A 13,091-nucleotide genomic window follows, 5' to 3' on the forward strand; every position below is an offset into this window, starting at 1 on the left:
CTCTCTGAAATAAATTAAAAAATAATAAAATAAAATAATAAAATAAAATAAAAGTGTATCATTATAGTAATATGTTTAATTTTATCAGAGACTGCCAAATTGTTTTCCAAAATAGTTGGACTGTTTTGCATTCCCACCAGCAATGTGAGAGCTGCTTCACATTTTCAACACATGATATGGTCATGTGTTTAATTTTGAAATTTTAGTTATTCTAGTACATAACTCATTTTTAAAATTTGCTTTTCCTTAATGATTAATGATGTTGGTCATCTTTTCTTTTTCATGTGTCTGTTGGCCATTTGTATATTTTCTTTGGTGAACTGTTTGTTGAAATCTTTTGTCCATTTTAAAACTGGGCTGTTGTGTTCTTATTACTGAGCTGCAAGAGTTATTTTAAATATATTGTGGATACAACTAATTTATCAGACACGTATTTTGCAAATATTTTCTCCTGATCTGTAGTTTGTATTTTCTTTTTTTTTTAATGTCTTTTAAAGAGCAGACGTTTTTTATTTAAATAAAGCTCAGTTTGACAGATTTTTCTATTATGCTTCCTGTTTTTGTGTTTCATCCAAGAAACCTTCTCTAAACCAAGGTCACAAATATTTTCTCCTATGTTTTCTTCTAAAATTTTTATAGTTTTAGCTCTTAGGTTTAGGAATATGATCCATTTTGAGTTCATTTTTGTATATAGTTTAAGATAATGGTTGAATTTATTTTTCCCATATGGATGCCCAATTGTACTCGAACCATTGGTTAAAATAACTGTCCCTTCCCCATTGTACCTTGCTTGACACCATTAGCAAATATCAAGTACTCATGCGTGTGTGAGACCTATTCCTGGTTTCTCTCATCGGCCCCATACATCTATATGCCATTCCTTAGGAAATACACACGGTCTTGCTTTCCCACATTTAAGCAACTGTATTTTGTTTTCTGTCTTTTTCTTTCCTTTTTTCCTTTATTTTTATTGTTGACACTATTACATATGTCCCCATGCCCCTTTTCCCCCTCTCCACCCAGCCCTTGCCCCCCCCCATCCCCCCCACCCCCGTCCCCCCGGCCCCCCGGCTATCACCACACTGTTATGCAGATATGTTCTTTGGCTGATCCCTTCACCTTCTTTCATCCAGTCCCCCTCCCCCCCCATTTTCTGTCTTTTTCTAAAATCTTCTCGGGCCTTTCACATTCTCCATCCCCATTACATCTTTGAGGAAGCAGTTTATGTAAGTATCCTATCCTCTATGTAAATAAGACTTCTTTTCATTTATCTTACAGGTAATTCATTCAAGGCCAGACTGAATACTTAGCCATCTAAAAGTAAATCTGTTCACGCTATCAAATTAATTTCTCATTATGCATCTTAAAAACTTTACATCATACATCTTAAAAACGTTAATCATTTCCTATATCTAGCACCTAAGAATCCTACAGCCATTCTGTTCTGAGATCCAAAACCTCTTACTGTCTCAAGTTCCTGTCTTAGGAGAAGCTGCTCGAAACATCCCAATCAAAGGTGATGGTGAGGGGAGCAGAGAGGAAGGTGAGTTTCCATCTGAGGTCTCTATCCTCGGGGACTCCAGATTGTGGTCAGTAGTGACCTTATGAGCTTCCAGAAGGATCAATCCCCATCCAAACAAGTCCTGGTCATCATTTCTCTGCTCCCTTTTACAGGTGGGTAAAATTGGAAGTTCACTGTTTGCCTGGCTCTGCTGCTTCTATAAGACTACAATCTTCAAAGTCTGGGGTTTCTTCCACTCATTACTAGACAAGCAAGGTCCTAGGAGTTGTCCTGAAGAATGTCTACTGCTTTAAGATTTCTTCTGAAAGAAGTCCCTACGTGTTCTTATTTGTGCTACTCTGTGAAAGGGTATGGGAATTAGGGGCACAGAAGAAGCAAATACAGACATTCAAGGTCCCAGCGTTGTAAGAAGATAGTCCATGGCCGGCTTGGAGATCAGTGGGGGAGGTGTGCTACTATAATTTAGTGCTTTAAAACATCGCAATTTAAACCTTCCCATGTGCCCTCTGTAGCGCCAACCTGGCTCTAAACATTCATTTAAAACAAGGGAAAAGTTACAGAATAAAATAAGAAAAAGTAGCTGCACTGAATTTGCATTCCTTCCCCATCAGGGTGAACTACTAACAAAGATGCACGTTCAGAAGGGGGGGGGGGGGCATAAGTTTCAGCAGCACAGAACATTAGGCTCACGGACAGCATCCTGCCTGTCACCAGAGGAATATCCATCAGGCAAAGCTCAGGTAAAGGCATGAGGAAAACCCACTTGGGGGATCGATGAGATAGGCCAGGGCCTTGCGCCCACCCTAAAGCTTAGCCCCCACGCCATGCCGGAGAGGATGCCAGGCTGCACTGCCCCCACCCCACCCCAGCACACACACTGGGGGAAGCTGCTTTCTCCAGCCACAATTGTCTTGAGATTACAATCCAGGCAGTGAAATCAGACTGCAGACAGAAGGGGAGCGTGTCCCTTTATACCAAGGGAAGTGAATTCGGAAGGGGGGACATGCTATAAGAAGCATGAGAGGGACAGGGAAGAACCTCAGCCCACTTCAGGCTAACCTGGAAAAAACTCCACTTCTCCTAGAACCACGGCCAAAGAGCAGAAACCAGGAGAAATCTACTCGGGAGTATAGGTCCACACTAAATAAAGGTTGAAGGCTGCCAGAAAGTTGGATGGAATCATGTACAACAGGCATCCAGTTTCATACAAGGGTGTCTAATAGCATCCAGGAGAACAGCAGCAGAACAAGGACAATCCATCCACAGTGAATTTAACCACAAAGGCATAAACTTCTCTGTGGTCGGGTTTGATTAAACAGAAGACAGAAAAAGCTGACAAAATACTTGTTGGCATAAAATATGGAGACAAAGGCACTCTAAAAAAATATTCAGAAAGCACCTGTTCTGTACTCTAAATAAAATTCAGAAAATATGGATGCTGTGAAATAAGGCATCAAATAAAAAAAGAAACAGACTGAACTAATAAAGGCGACAGCTGAAAGGTGGAAATGAAAACAGCTAAATGAGTTAGCAAAGACACTGAAAATTCAATTACAAAATTAAAATCTGCATTATAAACAGGAGAAAAATCAACCAAGAGAAATTTAAATGAATGACATGGACATGGGGCCCGAGTGTGATAATTGTTGCTAAAATGCAAAGAATCAGAAGAAAAAAAACATTAAAAAGGTGAAAAATGATAATATATTTTTTAAAAATTGAGACTTGCATAAGAACAAACAAAAAGTTGCTTTTCTCTAGAAAATATATGTAAGAACTCCGTCAGACACCAATATGTGCAAAAGAATGACTATCTGGTGATACTGAAAAACAGTGAAAAGGGGGCACATTTCTCATTATATGGTTATTGATCTACTGCATAAGTATTTAAGGAAAAGGAGAGTTGGTTCCCATTTTGAATGAATAAACTCATGATGGATTTTAAGGAAAACAAGAAGGTTTTGTAATCTTATAACAGGGAAGGTCTTTTAAGGTATAGTCTATCTAGGAAAAAGGCTGACTTCATAAAAGAATGGACTTCATAAAAATATAAAATATTCATAAGACAAAACAAAAACAAAAGTTCCATAAGTAAAGTTCAAGATAAATGATAAAAAATTATCGGTAACATAGCCTCCAAATCTAAACAGGTCTTACAATCCAAAGATGATGACACTAATGGAAAAATAGGTTAAGAATACAACAGGCAATTAATGAGAGGAGAGCTATAACTCAGCAAGAAACAAGGGAAATGTCCAAACCCATCCAGAGTTACAGAAATGCAAAGTTCAATAAAACCGATTCATTTAAAAAATATAATTAATATGCAAAAAAGTCACAGAGGCGACAGGACACTCGCCTCAGACTTTGCTGACAGCAAATTTGGGAATATCAATGAAGGGCCTTGAAAATAGGTACATACCTTGACCCAGCAAGTCAACATTTTAAAATAAAGCCTAAGATATTATTAAGTATACATATAAAATTAAAAATAGTAGCAGCTGACATTTATTGACTCACACGTGGAGGATCTGGACTCAGCAGCCCACACGCCTCTCTCCCTTTAATCCTCACATCCTCATAGAGGCAGCGGCTGTTATCCCAGACGATGCGACAGAAGACCAGACGGGTTTAAATAACTGTGTAGAGTCAAACAGGTAGGCAGCGGAGCTGCAGCCGAACTCCACAATGCATGCTCCTAGCCTCTGCTACCCTGCCCCTGGGGGGTGTTCCCCTGAGTAGACAGGTACTTTCTCCTAGGTCTAGAAAGACAGTACTTTCTAGAATGATAAAGAATTGCAATCAGTCTATGTATCCAAGAATGGGGGACTGATTGAAAAGTTATAATATATTCACCCAATACGTGCCCAAAATGAGTCACACTCCAGTGGATCTCGAATAGCATCAGAAAACAGACTCTGTACTATTACATGAGAAAGCCTGTTAAAAAGCAGTAAATATGGGGGAAGGGCTGGGGCGGAGGGGATCAGTGGGGGGGACAGGGGGACATCTCTAATACTTTCAATAAAGATAAATTTTTAGAAAGTAAATATGCACAGTGTCATTCCAATTTTGGAAACGTTTCTATGTGGTATGACAGGATATTATACTGCAAGGTGACGGTGGTATCCTAAAATGGTCAATAAAGGTCGTATCTGGTCTGCGAGACTGTTACTTTCTTCTTTCTCCTTTTTGTATGTCTCCAAATTTCCTACGATGACCGCTTATGACTTTTAATCCAAAAGGAAGTTATTTAAAATACATACCGGGAATGAGACCTGCATGTACTGGACAAGCATATAGCTGATTTATATTTTTTAAATGTTAAGCTAAAATTTGGAAAGATTTATCTTCACTTAACACTCGGGGGGAGAAAAACACCGCACGGCACACCCTCGGAAGTCGCTCTGTTTCCAGGAACCTGCAAGTCTTCCTGAGCCCCTTCACCCTTGCTAGCGGGAGCGGGGAGGGGCCCGGGGTAGCTCTTGTGACACTAGCATGAGGCGCCACCGCGCTTGCTACGGGGAATCCGAGCAGCTTCCTTAAGGCTCCCATCAGTCAGAGCGAGCCGTCCTCAAAGCACTGGCTGCTGTCTTCCTCCTGCCAACTGAAGTCCGCCAGTGCATTAGAAGCGCACCCAGTACACTCGAGGTGACCCACTTCATTCTGATGCATGCTTTAAGCAATAAAGAGACACAATTCCACGCGTGAGAGGCCCTGATGATGTAAGTCTCGCGCGGCGCCTGGCAGCAGCAGAGCGCCCGAGGCATGGAGAGGGCGCAGCGAGCGAGGGGGCGCAGGTCGGCTCCGCATGGGGGGAGGCCGGGGGCACCCCCGGCTGGCCGGCTGGCACCAGCGCCAGGAGCTGACGCAGACGAGGGCACGCGCGCAGAAGGGAAGGGAGACGGGCTTTGGCCGTCGGGACTGGAGTCTCCCTGGCCTAGAGGGGATTTCTCAAGTCTAAGACCCACACTGTTTAATCTAACTGGTCGTGACAGCCGCAGATACCATTCTCCACTTGCTTGTGTGTTTTTTCAATCCTCACCCAAGGATATATTTTTATTGATTAGAGAGAGAGAGGAGAAGGGAGGGAGAGAGAGAGAGACACCCATGTGAGAGAGAAACACCAATTGGGTGCTTCCTGGAGGCACCGACCAGGGATCCCATCCGCAACGTAGGATGTGCCCTGACTGACCGGGAATCAAACCTGCAACCCTTCTTGGTGTACAGGGCAACGCTCCAACCGAGCCACGTGGCCAGGCCTCCACTTGTTTTCTATTTTATTTTATTTTAATTTTTCAATGACCATTTACATTCAGTATTATTTCTGTGCTCCACTTTTGATTAGATCTTGCACTGTGTTCATTTCTCAGCTCTGATTGAACCTCAGTTTGGATTCTAGTCTCTCTGCAATGTTCTCTTGGCAGAGGCAGCTGGCCTTGTGACCTTCAGCTGCTAGTTACTAGTTTTTCATGACGTTTCTCAGATGTTCATGATCACTTTGTCTATCCCTAGGAACAATGAGGAAGAAAACAGGACAAATACCTTGTTCGAGGGCCCCAGAGAGAAGTGATAATAACAAGATCTTTTCCTACCACTCTTTGCTTAGCACGAGTGAGCTAAGGTGCCTCTCTTTTAGATCAGCAAACCCATGTAAAATGTCATATTTCTTTTCATTAGTGTTGCCTTACAGAAAAAATCTGTTGTCTTTGAAATCCCTCAGCCCCTTTTGCTCCCCTGTATTCAATTGGTTAAAAAATCCTGTTGATGCTCTCTCTCTGATCATTTTGAGCTGCCCTTTTCCCTGACCTTAGAGCAGCTATTTGGTTCAGCCCTCGACAGCCTAATCTGTTGCAACAGTCTTTTTCCTCCAGGTCTTTCCGTCACCAAATACATGCTCCACATTGCTGCAGGGTTGTCCTCCTCAAACCAGCATCTGATCCAGTCAATACTTGTGTCCAACATACTTTTGTTATCACCCAGCAGCCATTTCAGGAAAGCACTCCTCCATCATTCTGTTAGTAATCCTGCTCAGTCCACAAGGTCCTGGGGAATAACCCCCTCCTGATCCCACCCTTCTGCCACCCTCACAGAGGCAGCTCAGGATCACCAGAGACAGGCACAAGATCCAGGCCGTCAGGATCCATCTGCTGTAGGTCCTGTGACTGGAGCGTGAGATTGTGAAATAAGTCATGTGAATGGCCCTATACTGATCAATCAAAGTCCGCCCTGGGAACTTCTGCCAAAACTGTCAAGAAAGAAACTCCCTTGTCAGTGATGTAAGCTCCAAGGACCACTGAGATGGGACTATCTGGGACATTCCAATGACCCAATGACAAATACAGCCAATACCAAGACAGAGGTCACAAATAATGAAAAGCCAGAGAAATGAGTGGGGAAAGGTCTCCCACAAATGTAAAGATGTCACTGTAGCCACCAGACCCTTCTGCCATCTTGGCTTTACAAGTTATATGAGAAAATAAATGCCTTTTATTTCCTTCAAACTATTTTGAATTGCCTTCTTTACACTTTTGTGTATAATAAAGTCCTAACACACAACTCCACGACTTAGAAACTTTTAATAGCATCTTATATCCTACAGAGAAAAAAATCCCATACTCCTTAGCACAGTAGTCAAGTTCCTCAGCAAAAGGAGCTATCTCAGCTTTTCAGCTTTACATCGCCTGTCCCAGCTTTGAGCACTTCCAAGTATTAAAATAATAAAATCAGTACACTCTGGTGTAGCCACCACAGACCCTGATTTCTGCCCCCATGCCATTGCTCATACTTCCTGAATCTGAATTACTCTTCTATTCTCTCCCTCACTGCTCAGCCTTCCAGATCCAGCGCATATTTAGGTACCAGGATCATAATCTACATTACAGCTTCTATATGCATGCATATATCCCTCCTACTGGACAGTGTGCAGACAAGGAATGACTCTCTAAAGTTTCATCTCCAGCACTTGACAATCTGTTTCAGAAAGCAGACGCTCCGTAAATGTTTGCAGCACTGATCAGAAATGAGAGACTGAGGACCGATACCTGGTTAGACTCTAAATTCTTCTTTACATTAGAATTTTTCAAAAATTAACCATATCACCACACAACCCAGCAATTGTATTCTTGATCATTTATTCCACTGAAACAAATTAATATCTATATACAACCTGTACATGAATGTTTATAGCAGCTTTATTTGCAATTTCCCCAGACTGGAAACAACCCAGATGTCCTTCATCAGGTGAATGGTTAAACAAACTGTGGTGTGTCTATAAAATGGAAAACTACTCAGCAATAAAAATTTTAAAAACTTATTGATATAAATCTGAAGGGAATTACGCTGATGGAAAAAAAGCCAATCCCAAGAGAGTAAATATTATATCATTCCATTTATATAATAATCTTGAAATGAGAAAATTACAGAAATGGAGAGATTAGTGGTTGCCAGGTGTTAAGCATGGGGGTGACAGGGAGGGGTGGGGCAGATGGGGATAGCCATAAAAGGGCATAGGGCTTCTTGTGGTGACGGGATTGTTCTGCATCCCAACTGTATCAATACCCTGGTTGTGCTCCTGCACTACAGCCCAGCAAGACGTTACTACTGGAGGAAAGTAGGTAAAGGTACAGACCGTTTCACCATATTATTTCTTACAATTGCATGTGAATCTATAAGTATGTCAAAATAAACTGTTAATTTTTTTAAAAAAACTAACCATATCCCAAATCTGAACCAAAAACAGATTCCCAAGGAATTATCTTAAAAATAATCCTAGTTTTAAACAAAAGATCTCACTGTGATTGGCAACATAGTAGAGTTCTACCTACAAGAAGCAAGGAACTCTCTCAAAAAGAGGTAGTTGATCTCATCAACAAGAGAGGAGAATTCTTTACATGTCAAAACTATTTTCAGAAACTGGGATGGCAGAGGAAATGACAAATACAAGAGAAGCGTCCCTGCCAGAACACTGAGCAGGGACCCTGAGCGATAGTCCGTCTCTACAGGTGCATGGCTGGGCTTCCACGGGGATGAAAAGCAGCCACTGATGTGTGAAATCTGATCTGTTTGCCATTTAGATCCATGTGACTCACTGAGGCTGGCCGCATTCATATCTAAAAATACAGGAAATCTGCAGCCTAGGCAAATTTGGCTCATTGGCTCATGGGTGTTAGATTTGAACATTGCACATTCAGACACAGTAGCTTTATATTTGTATCGGCCAGCTGCAAAGGAGGTTCTGCTGCTCAAATGAGAGACTAGGCTGAATTCTATAAGCAAAGAGAATCAGAAGAATTATCTGCTTATATACCTTTTTTCTGGGAGTCACAAGACCCCTTCTCTTTAACAGGGAACATGAGACCTGAGGTCCTCTGTAGGCTAGAAGGGTGCCCTTCCTCAAACACCGGGTGTGCCCACTAAATGCCTGTCTCTAAAGACGACAGAGGGAGTCATGAGCTATTAACGACAGAGTAGGGTGTGGTGGTCACATGAGCGACCTAGTGCCACTGGAACTGGCAGTGGCCAAGTCTACAAACAGAGAGGGTGTGGTGCCTTGGACCTGCCATTTTTTGTTTTGTCCAGTCTCGCTCACTGCTCTTCCAATGATTCCCACAGCCATGATGACAGCGGGTGAGGCTGCATGTTTCTGGGAGTTACCTCTTGGAACACCCTGATTCCTTCCCTGTGGGCTGTCCACACTCACGGACCCGGTGACTTTTCAGAGGTGCCCTCTCCACGCCCCGGGGGCCTGGCTGGAAGAGCCAGTGCTGCACTCACCCATCAGGACACTCAGCAACTTCTGCACTCTGGAATTGACCCCCACGATTCGGTAGAGCCCTTGCTCATTGATCCCTGAGAAGAGAAACAGGGATGATTTCATTAGCGGTGCGTCAAAACACAAGTCAAGCCAACCCAGCCAAAGGCACTGTTTTCATTTTCTCTGTCCTTCTAAAAGCCACTCTAATTAAAGTCCCCTGTCCCTCAGCTCTGCTCTTAGCGAAGGAGTGAGATTGGTACAGCTGTCTAGGGTTTCACAGATGTGCTGCACACTTCAGCCCTCCTGTTAGTTCAGTCATCAGAGAGGAAAGAAACCTTCCTCCTCACTCGCCAAAGGCAGCATCTGAAGTGTTTTGAAAGATGCAAAATATATACTCTTAAATAGGTCATAGTTAACCAGTTTTTTAATTTAAAAAGCCAAAAATAACATTAAAAATTCATATTACAAACAAGGATAAACACTCCCTAACTTAATTTCGCATGCAGAATGGAAATACTGAGGTATAAGTACATTTTTTATTTTGGAGAATGTTAGGCCGAGACCGAGAAATTAGAAAATCCATTCATTTGTAATGTGAATATTCGTTATAAAGAAAAAGAAGAACCATCTTCATTCAACCCAAGGAAATGTGCAACTAGACTAGAAGGGATTTACCTGCAAACGCCCAGAGAGCTAAAGACTAACCCACCTCAGTACTTTGTCCATTTAAGTAAAAGGATGAGACGGCCACTGTGCCTTTTATAAAAGGGGACGATTCAGACCCAGTGTATGAAATGACTTTTCTCCTGTTAGTCCTAGGTCCATCATATCTGATACCTCTCAACCAACTGGCCTCCTGCTTCCTTATTTTTGAGGTCCATTTTTCAACCACTAGCCAAAGGGAGCTTCTCAGAGCGTCAGTCGGTTCAAACTCTCTTTTCTTAAAACCTTCCAGAGGCTTCCCATTGCATTTAGATCTCAACCAAACCTTACTGTGCCTACAAGGCCCTACACGACTGAGCAGAGGCCTGTCTCTGACTATATCACCAACCGCTCCAGCCATAGGCCCCCAGTCGCAGCCTTTGCACAGGATTTCCTCCACCTGGAACCCTCCTTTCCCGGATCTTTTCATGGTTCACAACCTCTTAAACACAACCTCTTTAATCTAATGCATCCCATGACCAGCACTACTGGCCAGCACCTGGCCTTGTTTTCTTCTTTTTATAGCAGTTAATAATATCTGAAATTATCTTCCTTATTGGGTTTCTTGTCTGTCTTTCTCCCCACAACTACAAGGTAAACTCATAGTACAGGAATTCTGTCTTCCTCACCATCATATCCCTGGCACCCAGGTCAGTATATGACATGTGATAGAATGAATAAAACAGGGCATTATACTCCATCAGATGCACTATTTTGGAGCCAAAATAAAATTTCCTGAAAAAAGCTTGGGAAAAGGCTGATTCTGGAGCGTCTTCGACAAGACCTATATAGAAACAGAGCTCATGAATATGTGCTCTGGAATGAGGGGGCTTCCCAGCTATAAAAGCATGGCATCACCCTGCACGATTCATGGGCCAGGAGACCTGGTGAAAAACTAAGGGAGGGGCACCAAGTCACTCAGTAGCAGAACCATTACTCAGTGAGGTGGTGACTTGAAGGGCTTGTCCTTTCTGAAGTGTTATTTCATTCTTTTGTCCTTGTGCTTTCCTGGAACTTGACACAATCCCAGTTCCCACTGGACAATGATTAATGAACCCCAGAGAGCATGGGAGGTCTGGTGGCCTCTGGTCACCACAAACGTGTGTGTACATACACGTGCTGCACTAGGGGGACAGCCGCTTCCTTCATGCATTTATGTAAAAATGGCATTTCACTCACACTGTCCTTATGTCCTCTTGGTACTAAATGAACTTGCTTAGAAGTTAAGACATCATTTTCAGAGGCAGAAGCTGAGACCACACCAGATGGCGACCCTCCTCTTCCTCACCATTTACCGTGTGTATTTTCTGGCTTTACATCAGAAGAAGTCGCCCTCCTGAGCCAGTGGTTTGCATTTATCACACAAACTCTGTGAAGAGTTTTAATTGATTAGGTGTCTCCCTTTGTTCTGGCTGCTAGAAAGTGAGCAGCAGACAGGTGGCCCACCTCAGGCAAGCCTAGGAAGGTGCCCGGGGACTGGAGGGGAGGGGAGTTTCGTTTTGAACTCGCTTTTGGCTCCATTTTTATGCCTCTACTTCTGTTAACCCTGTATCTCTTTGATCTCATATTTTTATTTTAAAATAAGAAGGATTTCAAAATGCCTGTTGAAAAATGAGTTCCTTAGTTATACCTACTTTTAAAAACTTAGAAACTACAGTTATGGAAAATAGATAAAACAAAGGAAGATGGTAAAAACAGCAGAAAGACCCCTGATAACACAATGATAACTGTGCAGGGACGAATCTCCCTCTCCCACCACCCACAGAACAGGTTCATCTTGGCAGGCTATTTTATAACTTGCATTTTTCACTTAATAAAAGTCTTGGGTGTCAATGTATTTACACTGCATTTTTAGTGATTTGGAGTTTCTTACTGCATAGATGTAACAGATTTTTGACACATTTGGTCACTTTCTGATTTTTCACCTTAATACCTTTCTGTAAACATCCTTATAATTCAACCTGGCCCATGTCCTTATTTCCTCAAGATCCATTCCCAGAAATGGCACCTACTTCTACTTAACATTCTCTGGTCACATTTTACATGATCTTTGCGAACTGCCTTAACTCTTTATTGAGGGAAGGTATAGTAAAAATAAGCAAACATTTTAAAATGTTAGTACACATTAAAATAACTACGTTGGAAAGCATGCTTTTTGACTGGATGCATAGAAGTAGAGGTTTATATGGTAAAATTTTTTCTCCCCCTCTACTCAATGCTTTACAGCTTTATAAAGATGCCTATATTTCTCAACTGGTAAGAGTTATGGATCCTTCTTTAAAAGACAGAACTTGTTCCAAACAAATAAAAAGGGTTGGTGGGTTGAGAGGCTGTGGAATAAATAAGATTCACATCTTTGACAACGGTTCATATCAAGCCCAGTGGAAAGAGAGTTATTAGCTTTTCTAGTGGGTACAATAGACCAGTGAACTCAAATCTCCAAAGTGTCAGAACAGAGGAATGGCCTTTGAAGCAACCTCAGTGGAGGAGATGGAGACCACTAGGATGAAACAATTTCCCTGATCTCAAAGCCCTGCTCCTATGGACCCAGGAAAGGCCAATGAGTGATAGGCAGGGCCTGACCACAGTGCCACTGCAGGCAATTAGGGGCCTGACAAGTTCTTCCTGCCTTGATGGTCCCCAACGAAAAGCTCCCCAGAGCAGGTTCTTAACCTGGGGCCCATGGACCCTAAGAGGTCCCCTAGAGAATTTGGGGTGTATCTATGAGCTGAGGAACACAATTACATCTTTATTTTCACTAACTTCTAACTGAAAATTAAGCATGTCCCTTCCATCATAATATAAGCACAAATCACAGATTAGCAGTACCTGCAATTTGGTCAGAAGTCATAGATATTTTCATAACACATTATAATTGTTACAGACGTCTTGAAATATCACTATTTCTGAATTAAGCCAGTTATCAACCCACCACTTGTTATTTAAAGCATTAACAAAGAAACACACATTATTAGATCACAACACATACTATTATTATATCTTAATGTTTTAATCACTGAACTTCAGTAACTGGTTTCCTTTGAATCCCACATATTTGATATGTATGTATTTAAAGATTTCTTTGGACCAAAAGGTTGATGACACCAAATC

The 13,091-nt window shown here is 42.1% G+C and overlaps 1 protein-coding gene across 5 annotated transcripts in view; it reads right to left on the reverse strand.

Annotated features, from left to right (window-relative positions):
• Window positions 1-13,091, reverse strand: part of ARHGAP26 (Rho GTPase activating protein 26) — a 405,589-nt gene that overhangs the window by 162,957 nt on the left and 229,541 nt on the right. For all 5 annotated transcript variants that reach the window (XM_081134784.1, XM_081134783.1, XM_081134782.1 and 2 more), the window contains exon 14: window positions 9,299-9,373. In XM_081134784.1, the coding sequence (XP_080990910.1) occupies window positions 9,299-9,373 (75 nt within the window). The remainder of the gene's footprint in view (window positions 1-9,298; window positions 9,374-13,091) is intronic.

Source organism: Miniopterus schreibersii (assembly GCF_964146895.1).
Source record: "Miniopterus schreibersii genome assembly, chromosome: 4".
NCBI classification, from domain to species: domain Eukaryota; kingdom Metazoa; phylum Chordata; class Mammalia; order Chiroptera; family Miniopteridae; genus Miniopterus; species Miniopterus schreibersii.